Source organism: Cololabis saira, chromosome 8, assembly GCF_033807715.1.
Source record: "Cololabis saira isolate AMF1-May2022 chromosome 8, fColSai1.1, whole genome shotgun sequence".
Classification (NCBI taxonomy): Eukaryota; Metazoa; Chordata; class Actinopteri; order Beloniformes; family Belonidae; genus Cololabis; species Cololabis saira.
In genome coordinates, this window is record NC_084594.1 from 29,016,129 (window position 1) to 29,039,979 (window position 23,851).

Below are 23,851 nucleotides of genomic sequence, written 5' to 3' on the forward strand. Positions count from 1 at the left end.
GTATATAAAAAAGAACTATTGTAACGCTATAGTAGGCCTACCTTATCTTAAATATATACCTTACCTTTATCTTCTATCAATTCGTCATTGATAGAAGATTAAAAAAAAATAACCCAAAAATAACATTTGTTCATCACTGTAGCTAAAAAAAAAGGCTACCTTCATGGCAAGGCAGCCTGAAAAACGTTTCCCCATCAAGCTCCATCTGGATGCAGTCGTCTGGATGCAGTCGCAAATCACAGAAATGTGTGAACCTCCTTGTTGCACCAAGGAGTAGGTTTGCTTGCCATTTTTCGCTGTACCAAAGTTTAATTGTAAAGTAAATTGCGGTCACTGTTGCCAGGTTTTAAATATGGCCGGTGTGAAGGAGTTACTCTCAAGACTCACAGAGACATTACTCTCTGGCCAATCATACGCTTACAGCTGAGTGACATTGCATTTTCAGGTACTGTACTATCACCTTGTGGAAAACACTGGATGTCTAACTTTTTGCTTCTGATAAAACAGATTATTGTTTTTTGGGCACTAACATAAGAAGGGATTAGATGTGTTCCGATGGCCTCCAGTACAACTTTGTGAATACTTGGAGTTATTTTTGTTCAGGATTTGTCATTTAAACATCGTATTAATCATGTTTGTAAGACAGCATTTTTCAATCTCCGTATTATCGCAAAGATTAGGAGCATCCTCTCCCAGTGTGATGCTGAAAAACGAATTCACACGTTTGTAACTTCTAGTCTAGATTATTGTAATGTCTTATTTGCAGGATGTCAAAGTAATTCTCTGAATAGCCTCCAGCTGATCCAAAATGCATCAGGGCAAGTGCTGACAGGAATCAGCGAGAGACCACATTTCTCTCGTGTTAGCCTCCCTCCGTTGCCAAATTTAGACTTCAATTAAAAATTCTGTTACTTGCATATAAAGTCTTAAATGGCCTACCTCCACCATATTTGTAAGATATTATAGTACCTTAGAGCTCTCTGTTCTCAGAGTGCAGGTTTACTCGTAGTTCCTAGAGTATCCAAATGTACATTTGGAGGACGGCCTTCTGCTATCAGGAACCATTACTATGGAACCAACTTCCAATCTGGGTTAAGGAGGCTGACACCACATCCACCTTTAAAACCAAACTTAAAATGTTTGTGTTTAGTAAAGCCTTAAGTTAGTGTAAACTCTAGTGTGTTAAGTCCAGTATTCATGGATGCAGCTTCATGACAAGACTAGAGCAGCTTGTCTTAAACATAGCTTCGTTGTAAATATGCTGATGGGCCTATGCTGCAGGGGGACACCAACATGATCCACTGAGCGGTGCCCATCACCCTTTTTATCTCCTCATCTTCTCTTTACTTTCTTCAGCTCGGTCAGCTCGAGTTAATAATTAGAAGTATCTAATAAGCATAATTGTTCCCCATTGTTCTTCTAGTTTGTTGTGCTGGTCTGTTTCCTCCTTACATGTTTGCAGGCCAGAGCTTCCAGAGCTGCATGGTGACCTGCAGTCCCTCCCTCTGATCGTCCCAGTGTTTCCCTCCATCTCTCTACATAGATGTCTCTGTTGGATACCTACTGACATCCTGGCCTGCAGTCTGACCCTCTGACTATCTCAGTTTCTGCTGTCTACATCTGTGTATATAGTCATCCCTGTAATACACCACCTAACCATGAATCAGTCATATGTACAAAGAACTGTAGTTCTCCGGCTAACGGATATTGAATATTAATATATCTTGTCTTTTGTACCTTTGACAATATATCTGCACCTCTTCTCTCTGTTCTTCATTCTGTCTTTCATAACTCCCATTTCCTGCTCTACCCGGCCGGCCTCCAGCAGGAAGGTCCGCTCTTATGATTCAGGTCCTGCTCAATGTTTCTTCCCTCTTAAAGGGGAGTTTTTCTTGCCACTGTTTGGCTTAAAGTTTTTCCCACTAGGGGAGTTTTTAGCCGCCATTGTTTATGTAATAATTACTCAGGGGTCATGCTCTGGGTCTCTGGAAAGCGCCTAGAGACATGTATTGTACTTATATAGTGTCTATTACACATATTGTAATAGCCACTATTTAAATAAAGTTGAATTGAACCAAATTGTTGTTATGTAAAATCTAAAGACTCCAGTCATGTCTTTTTCATATGACTGCACCTGTGCCAAGTATGAAAAGTGGTTGAATTCTTGGAGACTGGAGGCTGGGACGAACAGCTCCTTCGCTTTTCAACCAGCTGAGAAACGGTTCTTTCCTGCAGCAGAAGAAGGGATGCCAGTTAAAGGTTACTGGCCATGGTATTATGCAAAGCCTTATGAAACTCGCTGCAGGGATTTGGTCCCATTCAGAAAAGAGACTATTGATGCTATGTGATGAAGTCTGGCTCACACTCTACATTCCTATTCATTCCAATGATGTTGGCTCTGTGCAACTTCCAGACTCGGAAAGCATTTCTTTATGAACTGTATGGCTTGCGCAAAGATTTTAGACCCTTTCAGATGTTAAACCCCCTTTAGAGGAGATTAATTTTCTCAGTAGCCTATTTCAAAAGAAAGAAGGCAAATTTAAAAAAAAAAGTGTGAAAAATGCCAAAGAAAAGGTTTTAATGGAAATTCTCAGACTTTTCCAAAATAAACTGGTTCTGCAACACATTTAGATGTTGAGAATAAGGCAGAAAACTGACCTTATTAGTAAGCCAGAATGACTCAGCCTATTCACTGTAAATGTTTACACGCATGCAGAATCTGAATATGGAAGAACAAATATGTGGTAATAGAAGCTTTCTGGTTGATGTATTTGGCTTGTTTGTCCAATCCCTTTTAGATAGTTTGGCTGCACACAAATAGGAAGTCATGCCGATTTTCTGCTGAATAGAGACAGTTGGAAAATAGAGTTTGCCACAAAAAATTGGCTTGTTTAATATTAATTAAATGCAAGCATTGACCACTGCACAGAATATTAAGTTAGATAATCACCATATGTTTTAACTATTAGCTGTGGTTCCCAGATGTTCACTCAGAAAAGACTGCAATCGAGGTTGGAAAACCTTCTGCTGTCAGACTGCAGTACTGTGATGAGTTAGAGACATGTCCTAGCTAAACTAGGTCAACCAAGGCTGGTGGAAAAATATTTCAATAAGATATTATTGTAGCCTGTGGTTTTCTGTGTTTGTGAAATGAAATTATCCAGCGTCAAAGCAGGACAAAGGAAGCTTGCAATTAACTCAGCAGGTCCCCCTATAGGTATGGAGGTGAGGTTACACTTATGACACCATCGATGATTACTCTCATTTGATCTCTTGCTTGGTTGATCTTTCATTTCCTCTTGTGTAATTACTTTCTTGAGTCTGCCCTCTGAAGACAGTAATTTTATGAGCTAGCCTTAGTGTTCTTGATGTGTGATTTAGTTTCGTAAAATGATACAGTTGACCCAAAAGACATCCTGGCAAGGGAATCAAAAGTTACTTTGGCTGGTTTTAGTTGGTAGTAGAGATGGAAGACAACGAGAGCTGCGTGACACTTGCTAAAAGTAAGCAAAAATTCCCTAAAATGACTATTTCTTCAAATATTCCTTCAAGCTGTGTCTGAATCATTCATCTTCAAGGATAACAGGGCACACTATGGGATTTTTCAGCTGCTCTGCACTTCGGACACTAAAGTCAGGTTCACAAAACAAGATTTTTTGATATTGTAGGAAAATGATGGAGCTGAGCAACAGTAAGGGGGTCAGACACGAATTGATATTCTACCAACAGCCAACAATCACCATGTGTGAGCACTTCCAAGACACGATTTGTGAGGTTTGCTGACATGTTGCAGACTCCAACCAAATATTCAGCATGCTAGACATTTTAAAGGAGAAGGCAAGGATGGAGCTGTTGAAGGAACTAGAACCAATGGGAAAAGAAGAGCAGAAAGGCGCATGACAGGGTAAAACCTGGAAGAGGAATAAAGAAACAAGCAATGCAGAAAGTGTGGTGAAGGAAGAATGATCTGTTTGGACTCAGGAAACCGACAAAAAATTATTTCGGATTTTGGCACAAACACCCCAGCATATTTCCACCAATCAATATCCCCTCAAGAGACTCAATAGACAGAAGCCGTGGAGAGAAACTGCCTGCCTCTTCAACAGCCACCAAAGCAGGCTGGTTCAACAAGAGCAACTTGAATGATATTGTATTGTTGAGAGAGCGTGAGAGAGAGCTTACTATATAAAACTCATATGGCAGTTGTAATTGTTTGATAAAGGCCAAACAGGCAGTCGGGGGTTGAGTCTGGCTAAAACATTTATGGTGTTTTGTCAGTCAGTCATAAAATATGAACCTGTTTTGACTTGAGAACTCCCAGTCACAAGAGAAGCAGATCATATAGTGTGAAAAACGTATGGAAACTTAGCGTATGAAACTAAAATCAAGTTTGAACTTAGAGTTGGGTGCTATTTGTTCTAAAGTTTATGTTAAGAAATATAGCCACAAAGAAAACTGACGAACACACATGTGAACTAAGAAGAAAATATCATGCAGCAACGCAGGAACGTCCCTGGTATATGGAGGGCCATTTGTTGCCAGACTGGGAAATCAGCTGCAAATCCAGTCCAGAGTGTCATGGTATTTATGGGTTTGGTTAGATTACCGAAGAAGCTGTAAATTACATTTCCAGGCTTGTTTACAAGCCAGATTAAGACCTCCAGCACTTTCATTAGAAAGCACATAAAACACAGGCAGCTGCTGATTGGGCTGTCTAGTCTTTCCTGTCGGGTTTGAAAATATTCTATAAAATCCTCCACACACAACACGCAGACGACAAATCTCTGTTTTAAATGAAAGACTGTTGAAGCTTTAACATTTCTGGGCAGAATTAAGTTTTTCAACTCTTCATCAAAAATAGGGGTGGCCCCAGTTTACGGCAATGATCCTCAGTATTACGGCAGGGAATGCTTGATCTTCTCAAAACCTTCTGTCATAGAGATCAGAAGCTTCAACGGGGGGATTTCACTGTCTTTTTACTGTAAGAGTGATATAGATTTTCCGTTGCTGCAATGATTAGAAGCTCCCAGGTTTTAAATAAACTGAACAGTACAATTAAATGCTCGAGTTGTGAGGTTTTCTTACAGTTCTTGAATAGTGCATTTTATTTTCAAGCAGCTGAAAATGCAATTACATAAAAATTGAATGGTTTTCACAATTGAATTATAATAATCCTTGAGTCATTTCCCTTACAGAACAATAAACAAACTTTGAGGTATATTAGGTAGTGGAGTTAGACTGGTTAAAGGAGTTAGACGTAAAGTTTAGGGTCCACCTGGGCTGAAAGTTATACACGTCGACAAGAAGTGTTGCATAAGAGAGAAAAGTCTGACCTCTTACGGAATTCATATCAGACATTTCTTGTCTTATAAAAGTGTATCAGTACCCCCCCTCATATGTGGAACACATGCTGCGTACCTTACACAAAACGAACACGTGCAAACACACACTACTTCCACCACTTTTACCTCATCACTTACTTTTCTCTGTCTAAAAGAATCCACCTGTGCATCCATTTTCAGTTTCAGTCCAACCCAGATAGACTTCTCCTGAAGGAAGAGTAGAAGCTGAGTTTAAGTAAAGGTGGGGCAGGTCTGTCAGGCCAGTTGGAGGCAATAGTGTGTAGAGACAACGCGTATGAATGCCCTCACAGCAAGAAGAAAGGCCGGATATTATCAGGGCAGCTTTCACCGGCCTCCTCTTTCAAAGGGAGTCAGCTGGCAACGTTTAACTGGTGCGATGGCAACAACTACTTAAGAAATTAAGAAATACAAAGTTGAAAATGTGAAAAACCAGTAATGTACATTTTAAAAATGATTTACAAGATAATCTGTAGTACATTTAATTAGAAAAATGTTGAGGCATTTTCAGAGAAATATTGATTATTTTTTTTTTTTTAATTTCGTTTATTTCGGCATGTTTATATAGACACATTTCATCTCCAGAACATTATACATTGCATACTCAGCACATGACGAAAGGGGTACGGGAGAAGCTGACGCTTATCAAAGTCCCGCCCCGTTCTATGTAAGATTCATGATCACATCAACAACAGAATTCAGTAAGATACATAGTTTACCACATAGCAATTTGTCTAATTTCATCCTTCACAGTCCAGATAGCATGTATGTTTGTACACGTGTCCAGTCCACTCATCCTGATCACCGTTCCTGTGATTTACTACTGTGTCCACTGTTCAGTTATTTTTATGTCCAAGCCTCTTTTTGCATGCAATCCACTTTGCAATGGAGGTGCGTGTGTCAATGCAGATTTTGATTAGTCGCCGTCCTCTGGCTCTCTAGCCGCCTTTGCCCCCTCCGCTCGTACTGACTTCATCTCCTCCCGAGCTTTGGACACCTCCGACCATACATAGAGCTCAATGTCACACACACACATTTTATAGTGACTTTGTTTTGTTTCCATGTTTTGTTTCCATGCCAGGTGTTCCAGTGCTGAATTTCCCACATTGCCATTGTTTTGTACACATAGCCAGACATTGCCTTCCTGTACCTAGGTTTGATAATCCTTCAATAACAGTTTCTTTAACCCATGTTTGAAAACAGTTACATTTCTTGCTAACTTTAATTCATTGTTTAGGCTATTCCACATTTTCACACCAGCTACTGACAAACTATGGCTTCCCATCGTTGTCCTTATCTTTTTCTGTTGAAACTGCAGCACGCTGCGCATGCTGTGAGGACCTTGACTAAGAGTGAACAATTTCTGAACATTTACTGGTAATGCCGCCTGTGTTGCTTTGTAAATTGTTTGTAGCATCTGAAAATGAAGTATCTCTCTCAGTTTTAGATATTTCGTCTTTATGAACAGTTCGTTCGTATGTGCCCTGGCTGGGACAGAATGAATGATGCGAAGCGCTTTTTTTTGCAATTTAAATATTGGTTCTGTAATGCCCTTGTAAGTGAAACCCCAATTTTCTACACAGTACCTCATATGTGGGACTATTAGTGCCGAATATATGGTCTTAAGCGAGTTTAAATTGAGAGATTTCTGCAATTTCCACAGAATAGACACACTCCTTGCCATCTTATTTTGAATTATTTTTACATGTGGTCGCCATGTCAAGAGGTCATCCACTAATATACCCAGAACCTTATGTTCCCTCACTCTTTCTATATTGTATCCATTAACTTGCAAGTTTATGCTTTTCTTTACATTATTTCTCCCAAATAACATGAATTTGGTCTTTGCCAGATTTAGTGATAATTTATTTATATTAAACCATGTATTTAGTTTTGTCATTTCTCTGTTAATCGCTTTTTCCAGTATATTCAAGTCGTTTCCTGAGCAGAAAATATTTGTATCATCAGCAAATAAAATAAGTTTTAATACATCAGATGTTTTGATTATGTCATTGATATATAGAGTAAATAGCTTAGGGCCTAAGACTGACCCCTGTGGGACCCCACAGACGACATCCAGGCATGTAGACGTATTTGTTCCCATCTGGACATATTGGACTCTACCAGATAGATAGCTTTTGATCCATCTTAAAGCTGTATCTCTGATACCGTAATCATATAATCATATCCCTCAATAACATTCTCCCTGGGAAAAAAAAAGAAAAAAAGATGAATGTTCAAACATTTTTATTTGTATCATAAATTGGATGTCACACACATAACTGTATATTTTCAGCACAAGCTTTATGTTTCATGAACGTGTAAGTTACCAACCCAGGCTTTCCCTCAAGACGACTTCAGCAAATCTAAAATCTGCTCAGATCAGTCCACTGCACATAAAATACATTATTATGAAAAGTGAAGCTCAAACACTTAAAGAGTTTAACTTTAAAGCAGATCCTTAATAATTTTCTCCATTATTTCAATATATTATCTCTTAGATATTAAAGATTAGGTAACTTACTCCCCAGCATTGTCGCATGTAACTAAAGCTTATTAGATTTGTTAGACTTAAAACTGCAGATAAACTGAATCTTGTCTGGACGTAATGCATAATAGATAAGCTTTACAGTGTAGTTTGGACATGTCCATCGTGCAGATGGTTTCTTTCTGGTGACTAGCTTGAGAAATATTTGTCAGTTGACACAATCGTAAAATGAGGTCATTCTTGTCAGCTGTTCTTTGGCACCCAAAATGACTAAAGATGTTCAGTCGCTGCTATTATAGTCTTTTCTCTGATATGATGGTTCTTCACAAAAAAACATTTGTTAAATATTTTAAATGTATCATTCAGTCTGGAGCTAGGAATGCTGGGAAAGGCTCCAGTCAGGCTCTGTGATCCTGAATAAGTGGGTAAATGATGGATTGAAGAACATGAAAAATCTCTTTTTTAATTGTTTGTGAGGGATGAATAGCCTCAAAGGAAAACAAAACACCTTGCATCTACCTTAGTTTTCTGTTGAACGCTGTTTCATGTTGACAAAAAGTGTTTGTAAAATTAAAGTAGGTTTTTTTGTGACGTTTGCATGCAAAAGCAATAAAGCAGAGCTATAACTCTGGGTAGCTCGACATAAAACGAGCCCTGAGCAGAGCCGTAAGTTAAGCCAAAAATCCAAAACTTTGGATGCCCGTCCTGGAAAATGTTCCAGTCTTTCCAAAAAATAAAAAAATAAAAATCCTAAGTTATAAATTACTCATTAAGAAAGGTTGCTGCTCACTCAAAGCAGTGCAGGCAGGGTGTGCAAAGAAATGTGACTCAGAGTTTCGGAGGATATAAACATTCAGCAGATGGGAAGTGAAAACCAACACTGCTCCAGACTGCGTACTGTGTTTACAGTATGTCCAATCATGTTGCTGCAGTGAAACATTTTACAAAAGTGTCTGCAATACTTACTTATTACTGTAGAATTCCTTAAACTGTGGGAAAAAGTCATGTGCAATTCTTATAAACCAAATAGCTCAATCATCCAAATCACTGTGTAAATGACAGAACAGACTGTTCTTGGACTGGTTTCAGATTATTATACACACAAGTCATTTTGGGCTTGAGCCTGAGCCGGTCTTGCCCTCTGCATCTGCTTGGGAAACAATTGCTTTTGTATGTAATAACACTGAGAGGGATGGTTGCTTAAAGGTTTCCTGCAGTAAAAGCAGGTATCATCCTATAAATACGTATCTTTCCTCCAGAAACAACAGGTTGAATTAAGCTCTGAATAAAAAGGGCCCTTACATCCAACTGTCTCTGCTCAGACGCTCTGACTATCTGCTGCACGCCAAGCAGTTGCATTCCACGAGCCATGTGATACACTTTCCACATGTAAAAACAAAGCATACGGTTTTATTTTTAGTGGTTTGAGAATTAAGTTCTGACAGAAATGGCACCTGACTGTGAAAAAATGTGGGTGACATAATTTGAAATGTTGTAAACTTTTGAAGACAATATTGAGTAACTCTTTAAACAGGGACATTCATATGATGATGTTAATCATAAATGTAGAAAATCATCTCTGATTTTGTTTTTTTTTAAGCCTTCCCGATCCAGAATTGTAAATGTTAAACATGTTTGAGTTTAACAGTTTTTGCCTCCAACTAAAAATCAATCAGAGTCAACCAGAACAAGCCAGCCTGGTGTTGTATGTACACACACACACATAGCAGCGAATAGAACCCAATACAACAAAACCCAGGACAAATAGAATATAAAAATAAAAGAAAAAAGTCATCTTCATTGTTCCAAAAACACAAGTACTTGTCCCGTGATGGAGTGGTGACCCGTTCAGGTTGTACCCCTGCCCATCGCCTCAAGGCTCCAGCAGAGCCTGGGAGCCTAAATGGGAACAACCAAGAACGTACAGTATCATAGCTGGATTTACACGCTAGTTAACTACTTTACACACACTTTTCATTTAACATATTGAATATATTTGCCCAGGTAATATCAAAACCTATAGTCCTGGTGTGGTGTGTATGAGACAGAGGGATACACGCCGTGGGAATGCAACTGAACGTTCATTTAGATTTTCTTGTTTTAACCAAGATTAATATGGAAGATTCATTTATTTATTTACTCATTTTTTTATCTTCATTTCAGTTTTCTATGTTCAGTTCCCAGAAGAGCCTTATCTGTTACACCCCAGCTCACTAGTGAGAGATGACACAACATAAACCAAACAACATTAATCAAGCTTAGGGTTTTAGTTTTTCTCAATAAGACATAATAAAAATCACCCAAAAAAGCATGAATGCAGCTTAAATGAAATAAAACAGAAGAAAAAGCAAAAAGAGTGGTGAAATAGTGCTACCAGGTGCTCTTGAGCTAGATTTATAAAAAAATAGCAAACAAATGATGAACAGATATTCTCATGGAAAGGTTTAAATTTGTAAAATTCACAACATGTTGTAGCATTGACCTCCTGATACCTGGCATATACACATATATGTAGACATCGTATGTTTTGTTGTCTCTGTCATAATGTTTTATGTCTTAACAGGGGCTCAAAGCAACAATAAAAAAGATTGCACCAGATTGTTGGATTTTCAGCAAATTAAGCTTTCAGATAAAACAAACAAACAAACAAACAAATAACCAAAAAGAAACAGGTACCAAGAAATTGTGGTAGATTATTTGTAAAATTCATTTCAGATGATATTATATAAAGAGTGAAACATTAAAAAAAAACATACTAGTTTAGCCAGCTTTTCCAATGATGTCATCATTCAAGGAAGCACAAAACCAAACACATTTTTTTTTCATACAGAGATGAGGTTTCTCAGAGGAACTGAGTCATTAAATAGTTTTCCTGCTCTCTTTCAAATGGTAGCAGAAAAGATGTGTGTGACAAATCGCCTGCAGGTATTATTTTTTTTCTTTTTATAGTTGTGACCAGTCTGGTCTTCATGTTCACCACTCTTGAGAGCTACATCCCAACCTGATGAGTAAGTGAGTAGGGGACAGGAGTGAAGTGGGGAGAAGCCCTGACGATGAAAATGGCAGGAGGAGTAGATGTTTGGACATGTGTGTTAGAGACTGATCTCCACATATGTTCACCTCCTTATTCCCCTGCTGCAGCACACGCTGCAGGAATGCAGTCCTGCAAGTGTCCACCTGCAAACCCCTGCTGACACATAGGGGCGCACGTGCACATACATTTAAGCATCACCCTGTGTTAATCACAGAGCCAGCGAGCCCCACGGCCTGAGACTCTCACCACAAGAGCCCCCACCTAAGGTGGACCTCAGACTAATAACATTTCCTTGGCCTGGGTGGGGGATGAAATCCCGCAGGACATTTGCTGGACACAGAAAAGATGCCATGGAGTCAGTGGAAAGATGCTGTTAATGAAAAGCACATGACTGTATCTGTGTGCAGTCGTCTAAAGATTGCTGACAGAGAGGAGAAGCAATTACAGCTGGGCTTTCCCAAACAGAGGTTCTTTGTCTTTGGATGCACGGTTGTGCATGAACACAAATATCCAATATATCCACCATTGTGGTTTTTGTTTGATTGTTTTGGTTTGTTTTGTTTTTTTTTTGTTGTTTCTTTCTTTTCAATGTGGTAAAACAAAATACAAACTAACTGTGACACAGTTCAGTCACATGAAAGAGTCACCAGTCTTCCAGAAGGATTTAGGATTAAATCTATCTGGAAGAGAGCCGAGAAGAGGGGGAGAAAGAACCACTGTGACCCTCAGAGGGAAAAAAGCCAGGGAACAAACCCAAAGGAGAAAAAGGGAGGGGAGGGTTATGGACAGATAGATACAGAGAGAGGGAGAGAGAGAGAGTGGGGAGAGAGAGAAGAGGGAGGGGTAGGAAAAGAGTGTGAGAGGCAAAGAGAAGGAAAGACACAAACTTGTGACTTGACAAAAGAGGGCAGGTACCAGAGGCAGGTAAGAAAGTATATTTGTTGTTTCCTTTGGGGATTTACTTTTAATTGACACTGATCAATACGTTGAAAAAGCAACCAGGGATGTGTTGGTGCAACAAACAAAGAAAAAGACGGAAAAAGACAGAAAAAGACAGGCACGTGTTTCTGGACTATCTGGAATCCTGGCACAGCTGAGCCATGCGTTCACGGTTTGCCATATAGAGTAGTACTTGTGCCACTCAGAGACCTGCCACACTGCGACTGCTTTCCTCTCACACACACAAACACACACACACACACACGCAGCTTGTTTTAAGCTTTTTCCCTCAGTCAGGGAGGTGAGCTCCAACTTTGTTAGAGTGAACATAAGTGGACCTTTAACTGTGCTTCTGCAGAATTCAGTATCGCTGCACTGGTGGCTGATGCAGCTGGTGCATCTCTAAGGTTTTATCGATACAGGCATCACTGATTCAGTTTGTTGTTTTTATTCTGCAGTTATTTCAGGTGTGGGCTATTTGGATGCTCCATAAAAGCCATTGCAAAACTGAAAAAAGAATTTTCTGGAAATTAATTTAGAAAGGAAAACAAATGTGTTGCTATGCAAAGACATGTTGAACTGACTGTGGGAAGGCACAAATACAAAAAGCACAAAGAAGCAGGAATTACAGCATCCAGTGAAAGCAGAAAGTATATCAAATATTAAGTAAATAAATCAGAGTGGAGACTTTTGGGTACTTATTTTTTATGTGAATTGATGAATAATCCTCATTATGATGTTTGATAAATCCTTTTGGCAATGCTTCCTCTAACCCGTTAACTATTTTTTGATGAATATGTAATTTCAATACTGTAGTTCAATCAGGCGGAAGATGACCCCAGCCATTAGAGATATGTGTAATGGTGTCGGTTGACTACACATACTTTCATATATCTGAGTCATGATGTGACTCTCATTCAAAGCCTTTTTTAGCAGTTTGGCAAAACACCGTCATGACTTTGGTTAAAGGAATGGTAGCTGGTGTTCTGCCAGAGCAAAACAAAGGGTCGGAAAAGGGCATCATGACATATTGCTGTGCCAATGGTAGTTAACATTTTAATTACTATTGGATCAAAGGAAGAATAGATACCTTTTCAACCACACAAACAATTGAGCAACATATGTCTGCACCTGTCCAGCCTTCTGATGTCATCTGAGCTCTTCATGAGTTACACAGGCTAGAATAATAATAACCGCTGCACAAGTGAGTTATGTAACACTCAACTCACCACCCTTTAATAAGTTCACACACTGAAACACAACTGCCAACAGACATTTTTTGGCTTGATAGGAATCAGAGGATTCAAAAGTATGCAACCTATTTAAATACTGAAAATAACAGAAGTACTTTTGACACCATGAAAAAGAAAAAAGCAAATGCTGAAATGTACTTTAAGGGGGAAAGAAAAGGCTGAATCTGTTTCAATGAAATGTTAACTGAACCTCCAATACTGTAAGATGATGGATAGACCATCCATCCATCCATCCATCCATCCATCCATCCATCCATCCATCCATCCATCCATCCATCCATCCATCCATCCATCCATCCATCCATCCATCCATCCTCTTTCGGGTGACAGTGTTTCAGCTAGGTGTTGAGAAGTTGACCAATAATGCAAATGTTTTACATAAGTTATATATTATTATTTTCAGATTCATTAAAACTCATTAAAACCTAAGTAGTGGTACAAGTATATTTTGAAAATGTAGGACAGTACAGATATTTAAATAAATGGAAATGGCATGAATGTCAGAAAAATGTATCCTAAAGTGATAAATATAAAGAGATTCTACTAACAGTGAGTACAGTAATGACACGTTTGTACAGCGTTAGACTTACTGCTCCTGAGTCAATTTTGTATAATCGATAGACCTTCTTAAAATTGCAAAAGTTATTGAACAACAACAGAAAATAGCCTGGCCAACCATTCACTTTGTGAAATTTCTCCCTTATGAAACAGATCTGGTACTCCTCCAGTTCCACTTGTAGAGAAAGTATCAACCACATACCTACAGTTTTTTTTCTTTGTTACATGAATTGAATAAAGCAAGTGGTTATTCACTGGAAGAAAAGTTATTGATTCAATTTTTTTGTTAAGTAGTGACAAAGAAAAGAGAGCCATGCGAGTGCATCTAAAATGTTAACACTGTTATTAATATTACGATACATGCAACTCCCAAAAGATCTTGTAAACCTTGTTTCAGCAGTCATCCTGTTCACAGTAAGACGCAATCGTCATCGTATGGGAGTGGTTTGATATTTCTGAAACAAGTGAATGTATCACAGGAACAATGAAATCATGAGATTACCAAGGCAAACAAGAGGACGTTTTGTTAGAAAACTAAATATCGGACCACAGATTTAAGGCACAAGAATTGGATCTGTCAGCACAACTGTGGCTAAAAGCAGTGGTCCAACCACAAGAAAAACAAATGCTGAAAGGGAAAAGGTGGAAAAGACTGTTTTAAATTGGCTTGAGTCTTTTCCAAAATGCTTTGAATGACTCTTCAAACTCTTATTAAAGAATCCTGCAATCTTAAAAGAGCTTTAATGCGTAATAACGGAAGCGTAACACAAACCGCAAGAGAAGCAGTTTGATCGTCCCAACAGCTGCACCAGATGTTCTGTAATACCACAGGTAAATGCCAACGGAGATGTTCCTTATTGACACTTTGATTACTGTTTATTAGCTATAGCTTGATTTAGATTCTTTTTTTCAATCAATAAATAGTGAATATTTTGTTTTTTCTGCTTTTTCTCTAAATCAAAATCTTTAATAATACATTTTGTGACATGGTTATTTTTAGAGACGGCTAATCCTAACATCAAAGCACAATTGAATCACAGATCAAAATGCACTCCTGGCTTTGTAAACAGCAGCTGAAAACTTTATATCACCACTTAGTAAATCCTTTTAGTTATATCACATGCTCTTCATCAGGATTATGCCAATTTGAAGCTTAAAAGAAGGATCCAAAAAATAGTTTAGCCAAAAGTTTGGAAACACATGTCCTTTCATTTAGAATTTTGACTCCAGTCAGTGTGTGCCTCGTTGGTCTGTTGTGGCTTTTTTGGACCAACAGTTATATTTTGACGTATTGCCATAAATAAAGTTTTTTTATCGTGTGTCAGATTAACTTCCATGAGGTCACAGATAAAACACCAATGAATCAGCCATCTCTGACACTGAGTCTTTAGTTGTTTACCAGATGTCTGTTCATAACTGAAAGATGAGGGGAACAAGAGCTGGTTCTTGTTTCAAAACAAAGTTGTGAAGAAGGAACAATGACACAGGAACATTCAGATCTTTTTTTTTTAGGCATGGAGTCTGGAGCTTCATTCCACTCTCTAAAAAACCTCTAGCTCATCCAAAATGCTGCAGCCAGAGTTCTGATCAGAATCAGCAGGGGAGATCATATTTCTGCAGTTTTTGCATCTCTTTATAGGCAACCTTTAAAGTCATCTTATTCATCAAACATATACAGTAAGGTTCTTGATGACCAACCTCCATCATATCTTAAAGAGTTAAAGAGTTCCATAGCACTTTGCTCTCAGACAGCAGATTCACTTGTGGTTCCTAGAGTTTCTAAAAGTAGAAGGGGAGGTAAATCCATCAGTTATGAGGTTCCTCTCCTTTAGAATCAGCTGCCAGCTTGTGTTTGGGAAAATTAAGCTTTGAGATGAAGCTTAAAACCTTCCTTTTTGAAAAACCGTATAGTTAGGGATTGCTCACGTGCCGTGAAACATCCCTTATTTATGCTGCTATAGGCATATACTGCTGGAGGACCTCCCATGATGCACCTCTCCTCACTCTGTTCTCTTCTACCCCAACACTAGTGATAACATCATTGTTGTTGTTATTGACCTGTGCTCCTACTTCCCAGCAGGTGCTTCTGATCTTTTGTTGTTGTTTTCTCTTCTTTCCTGTCGTCTCAACCCCAAAACCGATCGAGGCATATGACCACCCTTCCTGAGTCTGGTTCTGTCAGAGGTTTCTTCCTGTTAAAGGGGAGTTTTTCCTTTCCACAGTTACCTGGTGCTTGCTCAGGACGAGGGATTGTATCCATGAAAAGTTTTGATATAATCTCTTGGTTACCTTAGGAAGGCAATAATAATAATTATTATTATTGCCTTCGTATCGTGTTAAATTGACTAATTTGAAATTAGTTGATATGTATTGTTAAAGTGCCTTGGGATTGCATACATCCTGATTTGGTGCCATATAAATAAAGCTGAATTGAATTCCTGTCCTGTGATTTATATGTGATGCTTATCAAAGTGGGCAGGAGTGGCCCGGCAATGTGAGGGATTATCCTGAAAGCAGTGTGATAAGTTAATATCTTTGCTTTTTAATTGAATAAAAGTAATTAAAATTCCATCTAATTTAGTTCACTTTGTTTTACATGTATTATATAATATCAATTCATTAAAAGTAGCCAACCTAAGGTCATCTAGTCTTTGCTCAGATGGTGGGCAAAAAGGAAGGAAGAATTCACATTTAACAGGAAGAGACCACCAGAACCAGACTCATGAAGGGCAGTCATCTGTCCTGGCTGTTTGTGGGGGGAGCATGACAGAGAGACTAAACACAACTATCAACAATATGCTTAACAGAAAAGGGAAAGTTGTAACAAGGGTATGGAGAGTGTCTGTCTCCAGAACCCAAACTCCAAGCTGGTTCCAAAATAAAGAAGCCTGAAAACAGAAGAATAACAACTTCCATCTTGTCTGAGTTTTGAATCAAAAAGTTAAGTCATTAAGTCATTCAGGCCTTCAGGCCCTTAAGTAGTCTAACTGTGGTGTTTTATTAAACATCATCAGTGAGTATAGCAGAGTCTCATCTGCATGGCATTGGAAATGTACAGGTATGCAGTGCCACAATAATATTCTAACGTGTGAAAAGCGTGCGAGGATGAGTACTTGTTTTCATGAGCAAACTGGAATCTCTCAGATAAAATGACTGATTTATTTATGACTTGTAAAGTGGTTCACATTCTCTGTAGTAAAATATTGTAATTGTCTGCATCAAATTCAGACTGGAATTGAACAGGACTGGTAAAGACGCAAGCCCACTGACTGAGGCCATGAGGAGCCCATTAACCTGATATGATCTAAATCCTGACTGAATCTCCATCCATCCATCCATCCATCCATCCATCCATCCATCCATCCATCCATCCATCCATCCATCCATCCATCCATCCATCCATCCATCCATCCATCCATCCATCCATTTTCCGCCGCTTATCCGTTCCTGGGTCGCGGAGGCAGCAGCCTCAGCAGAGATGCCCAGACTTCCTTCACCCCAGACACTTCCTCCAGCTCCTCCGAGGGGAGTCCGAGACGTTCCCAGGCCAGCCGAGAGACATAGTCTCTCCAGCGTGTCCTGGGTCTTCCCCGGGGTCTCCTCCCGGTGGGACATGCCTGGAACACAACCCTAGGGAGGAGGGACATGCCTGGAACACAACCCTAGGGAGGAGGGACATGCCTGGAACACCTCCCTAGGGAGGCGTCCAGGAGGATCCGGTATAGATGCCCAAGCCACCTCAGCTGACTCCTCTCAATGTGAAGGAGCAGCGGCTCGACTCCGAGCTCCTCCCGGGTGACCGAACTCCTCACCCTATCTCTAAGGCGTCCAGCCACCCTGGGGAAGAAACTCATCTCGGCCGCTTGTATCCGCGATCTTGTCCTTTCGGTCACTACCCAAAGTTCATGACCATAGGTGAGGGTAGGTGCGTAGATTGACCGGTAAATCGAGAGCTTCGCCTTTCGGCTCAGCTCCTTCTTCACCACGACGGTCCGGTACATCGACCACATCGAACTCCTCCACCTGAGGCAGGACTTCCCCACCCACCCGGAGAAGGCACGCCACCCTTTTCCGGTCGAGAACCATGGCCTCGGTCTTGGAGGTGCTGATTCTCATCCCTGCCGCATCACACTCGGCAAACCGCCCCAGCACACGCTGAAGGTCCCGGTCTGATGAAGCCAACAGGACAACATCATCTGCAAAAAGCAGAGATGAAATCCTGAGGTTCCCAAACCGGATCCCCTCCGGCCCCTGGCTGCGCCTAGAAATCCTGTCCATAAAAATTATGAACAGGACCGGTGACAAAGGGCAGCCCTGCCGGAGTCCAACATGCACCGGGAACAAGTCTGATCTACTGCCGGCAATGCGAACCAGACTCCTGCTTCGATCATACAGAGACCGGACAGCCCTTAGTAGAGGGCCCCGGACTCCATACTCACTCAGCACCCCCCACAGAATGGCACGAGGGACACGGTCAAATGCCTTCTCCAGATCCACAAAACACATGTAGACTGGTTGGGCAAATTCCCATGAACCCTCGAGCACCCTGCGGAGGGTATAGAGCTGGTCCAGTGTTCCACGACCGGGACGAAAACTGCATTGTTCCGCCTGAATCCGAGGTTCAACTATCGGCCGTAATCTCCTCTCCAGTACCCTGGCGTAGACTTTCCCGGGGAGGCTGACTGACTGACTGACTGACTGAATCTTGTAGTGTGGAACTAAGGATTACGTCGCAACCTTCTCTGTACTGGTCATGGTATTGAAGAGATGAATGACAGAATCGTTTTCTAAGATGTTCTTTCATTCTTTGACAGAAATGTTGTGTTATTCTTTTTTTTAAATGCTGCTGTTAGTTAATAGAAAATCAAATGTTATTACAAAATGGCCAGATTAGACAGATTTGTGATGAAACACCATTCATCTTCATCTTCAGCATTCAATTTGTGAGCCATAGATAATTTAAGATTTAGTGTATGATGAAGATAATTAATAGGCTTAAGTTAAAAACAAAACAAAACTTTTTTTTGCCTTTTTGGTAAAAATAAACAAAAGTCAGACACTCAAAAGTGCCATAATGAATGTTGGAATCTAAGGTTGATGAGTAAACTTGGTTAGAAAACGGATGCCACTCCCCCTTACATCTGGTTTGAGGAGGAATGTTTCCCACATCTGTTGGATATAGTTATCAATAAAGAGAAACAGTACACACCTAAAGTTCCCACCCCTCCACTGTGGAATGAAAATTGGGTGTGTCTGAAATCAGACTTCACTGTACTTCCATGTGGAGATTTCCTAACATTAGCAACAAGGCAATTTGAACATTAAAATCACACAGAAACATGAAAAAAGCATGCCACCTCAGAGACTTATAACCTAGATATTTTTGTTTTTTTCAGACTTTGTGCACTGGAATAAAGTTTTGTTTCCATTGGGTCTCTTCCACGCTTGAAGTTTTCTACCTCAGCTTTCCCCTCCGGAGCGCTGCTGACAAAGAGCCTTTATCCTTCTCCTTTTTTTCCTATGAGCACTAATTTCCTGTATCTGACAGTATCTGCCACTCCTCCTCTCAAATGTAATCAAATTAACGTATACAAACAGCACCCTCCTATACACTGCTGTATTTTCACTACGAAAATACAGAATGCTGACAGGAAAAAGCCTGAAGAGACTTTTTCGTATCTTTTTACATAACGATTTTATGATGGCTGGAGAGCCTGAAGAACACTGGACACTGAAGCTCACCAGAGCAGAGAGAGATAATGCAACGGCTGAAACAATACCGTGTTTAGACTGGAATGAGGAAGAGGACGGGGCAGGCTAGATGCCGGAGAACTACTGAGCAGAGCACGATGATTAGCACACATGGGGATGTAGGGAGAAACAGCTTTAGTGCATTGAGCTGCACACAGGAAACAAAAGAGTGGGAAGAAAGCGAGAGTGCATGCTGCAGAGTCATTTAAATGAAGAGCTGGGGTGGATATCAGATGCAACTTGCATATAAAGAACATGGGAGTTAAAGTAGCTCATATATCTAGGGCATTTCCTAGTTGTTCAATCCCTTCATGCTCTTTAGGGAACACATTTTAATTATTTTGAGCTTAACACAACACTGTTGTCATGAACACCAACATTAGTCTATGTTTGGTATGAAACAAGCAGAAGGAATTCTCACAGCAGGCAGCGAGGTATTTTAATATTTTAATAAACAATAAGTCTCCAGCAGATTAACTGGAAGTGAGGAACATAAACAGAGCGCCCATAAATACGTGTCATGGCAGGAGGGATGGGACAATTAGTCAATTTAAACACACAAAGCTAATGAACAAAAAAATAAACCAAAGTGAAAAAGAAGCAATGTGGAATGCTCTTCTCAAACACAGTGGAAAGCTCCACTAAAGAAAACAAACCAACTTGACTGATGAACTGAGACTCAAAATCAAAGTCAAAATCTAAAAATGGCAAAACTTCTAGTTGGCTCTCAACAAGTCCTTTGGTTGTTTCCAGTATAACAGCTACAAGAGATTAAAGCAGACAAAAGTACAATTAGGACGTTATTAAAAAAACATGTCCACATAAAATTAAATAAACTTTGCTGGACTGGAGCACAGCTCTTATCTAAGTCAGATACGCAGATGACTGAAAACTGAGTAAAAGAATCCATGGTGAGTATTCAAGGGAAAGGAGAGAAAAATCCCAACCATCTCTTGTGTTTTGAACATACCTGTAGTCTTGGCTGTTTTTCCCAAGCAACCTCTGCAAGTTTATACTGCCTCCCCAAATGTGCATCAATCAAACAGGTGACAACAGCTTGCCTGAGGTGCTCTCAGATTTGTCAGTGTAGGAAGAAAGACCTGCACCTTCGTACAATTCTTTAAACCAAACTTCCACGAATGCAACATTGGTCTTTTAAAAAAAATTACGATTCAGTTCCACACATTTCATAATGAACTCTTGGGTTCATTACACCAAACAGAGAAAGAAGCCTTGAGGTGTTTTAGAATTTAAATGTGCGATTTACTTTTTTTCTCCCTCTCTTTCCCTCTTTTTTCTTTGACTGTACATTATGCATGGAATATTTAATCTGCTCTCCTTCCATGCATTCTTGTAGGACAATGAAGGCTGGCGTGGGACTCTTCTCTGCATTGGCTCTGCTCCTCCTAGTGGGACCAGTACTCACTCAGAGACCTCGGCCAAGGAGGCCTACCAAGCGCCCACTCACCCCCAAGAAGCCCTCCGTCATCAAGCCTGTAATAACACAGCCAGAGCCCCAGGAGCCCACAGACTTCCCTCCAGTCATCCTGGGTCCGCCCTCCATGTACCCCGACTGCCCCCGGGAGTGTTTCTGCTCCCCAAGCTATCCAAATTCTCTCAATTGTGAGAACCGGAACATCCGTACGATCCCAGTCATCCCATTAAGAGCTCACTACTTATATCTACAAAATAATTACATCTCAGAGGTGACTGCAGAGTCATTCCTTAATGCTACTGAGGTCCGCTGGGTCAATCTGGCTAACAATCGCATTCACAGAATAGACAAACAGGTCAGAAAAACTTCCTCTATTGTTACTCACAACTTGCAAATATAACAAAACCACTTTGAACTCTTTGAACTATTTCCTCTTCTGCAGGTTTTCGAGAAGATCCCATCACTGCTGTATCTCTATGCACAAAGAAACCAGCTAAACGAAGTCCCAGCAGGTCTCCCGTCAAGTCTGGAGCAGCTTTCTCTCAGTAGGAATCGTATTTCGAAAATTCCCACTGGTGCCTTCAACAAGTTGGGGAACCTGACTTTGCTTGACTTGTACCACAACCAGGTGAACCTTGCTGCTACGTTCCTAACTCTGTGGCATCAGTTATTTATGCTTAACAACGTCTTGCATGTGTGTGATGTCTTTTCTGTCAGCTGAGTGACGGTGACCTGGGAAAGAACACATTTAAGGACCTGAAGAGCCTCATGCAGCTCAACTTGGCCCACAACACGCTGAGGAAGATGCCTCCTGGTGTACCAAGTAACCTCATACAGCTTTTCCTGGATAAGAACCGAATTGATGACATCCCAAAGCAAGTACACAGTACACACATTGTCAGAGCTGATAAAAAAATTATCTAATACACGCAACAAACATTATCACAGTAAAAGAGCTGGATGTAAAATCACTGGATGTGAAATCACTGGATGTGAAATCTCATAAATATGGTCTGTGATTGTTTTGTCCAGAGACTACTTTGATGGCTTCACTCATCTGGCATTTGTCAGACTGAACTTCAACGAGCTGAGTGACAAAGGGGTTCCCAAGGCTGTGTTCAACGTGTCGACTCTCCTGGATCTGCAACTGGCCCACAACCAGCTGACCATGGTTCCTCTCTTCAACAGTCACCTGGAGCACCTGCACCTCAACCACAACAGCATCGAGAGTAAATATTTATCTATTTCAAATAAGTGACTCTTCTGAGCTTTGGTTTTGTGTAACACAATCAATTCCCAGTTACTCTGGGAACAGTCCTTAAAGCACCAACTGAATATGAGTAGAAAAGGATCTTCAAAACACTGAATTCAGTTTTTTTCCTGCTTAACACAACCCCAACTTCATTGACATTGGGTTTTGTACAAAGAGAGCAGCAATGTAATCATCTTACAGCTTTTTACTTTTTGTTTAATCACAGCCAGAATAGAGATCTTCAGCAGTTTCTGCTCTAACTTTCAGAAATTCTGTTAAGTCTTATGTCTTCTGTCCCTCTTATATAAACTTATATTTATATATATACTTATATTTATACCTTAACTATAAGCTTTTTTGGGGGCATTGAAAAACCAAGCTGAAACATTATTACCAAGTATTTGAATCTGTTTTCAACATTTCTGTGATTTTCAGCATTAGCAACGTGGCTTATATCTGCTAAATAAATTAACATGATAAATTCAGCTATAATGTTTTGTTTGTCGTTTGATTCATATTTGTGACCACATACAAACTAGCTTTAATGGCATTGCTTTGCCAACAGGCATCAATGGAACCCAGATCTGCCCGTTCACCCTGCAGTCCGACCTGAGCGACAACAGTCTGGTCCCAAGGCTACGGTGGGTGCAATGCTTTATATAGGAAGAATTGATTAGATTATGATTCAATAAGTGCTCAAAAGCTATAGTCGTTGCGGCATGTTAAGTACCTGCTCTGTTGCTTCAGGTACCTGCGTTTGGATGGAAATCACTTGGCTCCCCCAGTCCCTCATGACGTCATCATGTGCTTCAGGCACCTTCACTCTATTGTTATATAGGAAGCTTTCTCTCTCACACACACACACACACACACACACACACACACACACACACACACACACACACACACACACACACACACACACACACACACACACACACACACACACACACACACACACACACACACACACACACACACACAAATGTTGTGCACAATGGAAATTCAACACACCACATGTTGAATGTAGCACAAAGTTTCCACGTATGCTGCGGAACTGCATTGCTGAGAGAGGGACTCCGTGTAACTGTAAAGCTTTAAACTTTTGCAACTTTAAAGAGTACTAGAATCTCAAGGATGAGTCACAAATGCAGCAAAAACACAAGTAAACCAAGATTTATCTTAAAATTTGTGAGCTACAGTTTATCAAAGATGTTTTTTCTTTTTTATGCTTCCAAAATATTATGCATCCAGAAATATATATAAGTAATAACACAAAAGGAATCTCAAAGACTGAAAATACAGGTACATTGACAGACTTGCTACAGATGCAGAGGATAGTTGTGTTTGTCAGCAGATGCCGACAGAACAGGGGAGCCACCGATGACGTAAGGCCTTCAGATATCTCAATGACCAAACTGAAACATGACTACAATGTAGTTGAAACTGCTCCCAATGTGCCTGTGATTTTCAGGGTCTTCATGTAAAAAAGGGTCATGGTATTCTTCCTTTTCTTAGTCTTATGTATATTATTCCTCTGTATAAAGACGCTTTGTAAAAAAAAAAAATATTGGAAAATAAAATGTTGTCTTTGATCATTTGATTGATTGATATTTGACTGAAATTTGAACTTTCATGAGATTTCTCAGACAAACTCCTGAAGCGGCTGCCGGTTCCTGGAAGATGCTCTGTGGTCACTAGAAAGAGGCTCATAACCTTTATCGGGATGACGCTCGGTCACAGCCAAGCTAGCCATCTGCACTTGATTTACATCCTATTCA

General features: G+C 40.1%; 1 protein-coding gene across 1 annotated transcript; it reads left to right on the top strand.

Moving 5' to 3' along the window:
* The first annotated feature begins 11,739 nt into the window (after positions 1-11,739).
* On the top strand, positions 11,740-23,668 carry prelp (proline/arginine-rich end leucine-rich repeat protein). Its single transcript, XM_061728622.1, has 7 exons — positions 11,740-11,806; positions 20,741-21,173; positions 21,261-21,446; positions 21,536-21,693; positions 21,851-22,047; positions 22,636-22,711; positions 22,818-23,668. Exons 2-7 carry the CDS (start codon positions 20,745-20,747, stop codon positions 22,906-22,908), a joined length of 1,137 nt encoding a protein of 378 aa, XP_061584606.1. The 5' UTR covers positions 11,740-11,806; positions 20,741-20,744; the 3' UTR covers positions 22,909-23,668.
* Positions 23,669-23,851: the final 183 nt, after the last annotated feature.

What these genes read in the sequence shown, in the direction of transcription:
- prelp (XM_061728622.1), top strand. Translation starts at nt 20,745, where the DNA reads ATGAAGGCTGGCGTGGGACTCTTCTCTGCATTGGCTCTGCTCCTCCTA. An exon ending in TTCACAGAATAGACAAACAG is followed by an intron (nt 21,174 to 21,260) that starts GTCAGAAAAACT and finishes CCTCTTCTGCAG; the next exon opens with GTTTTCGAGAAGATCCCATC. An exon ending in AGTCTGGTCCCAAGGCTACG is followed by an intron (nt 22,712 to 22,817) that starts GTGGGTGCAATG and finishes CTGTTGCTTCAG; the next exon opens with GTACCTGCGTTTGGATGGAA.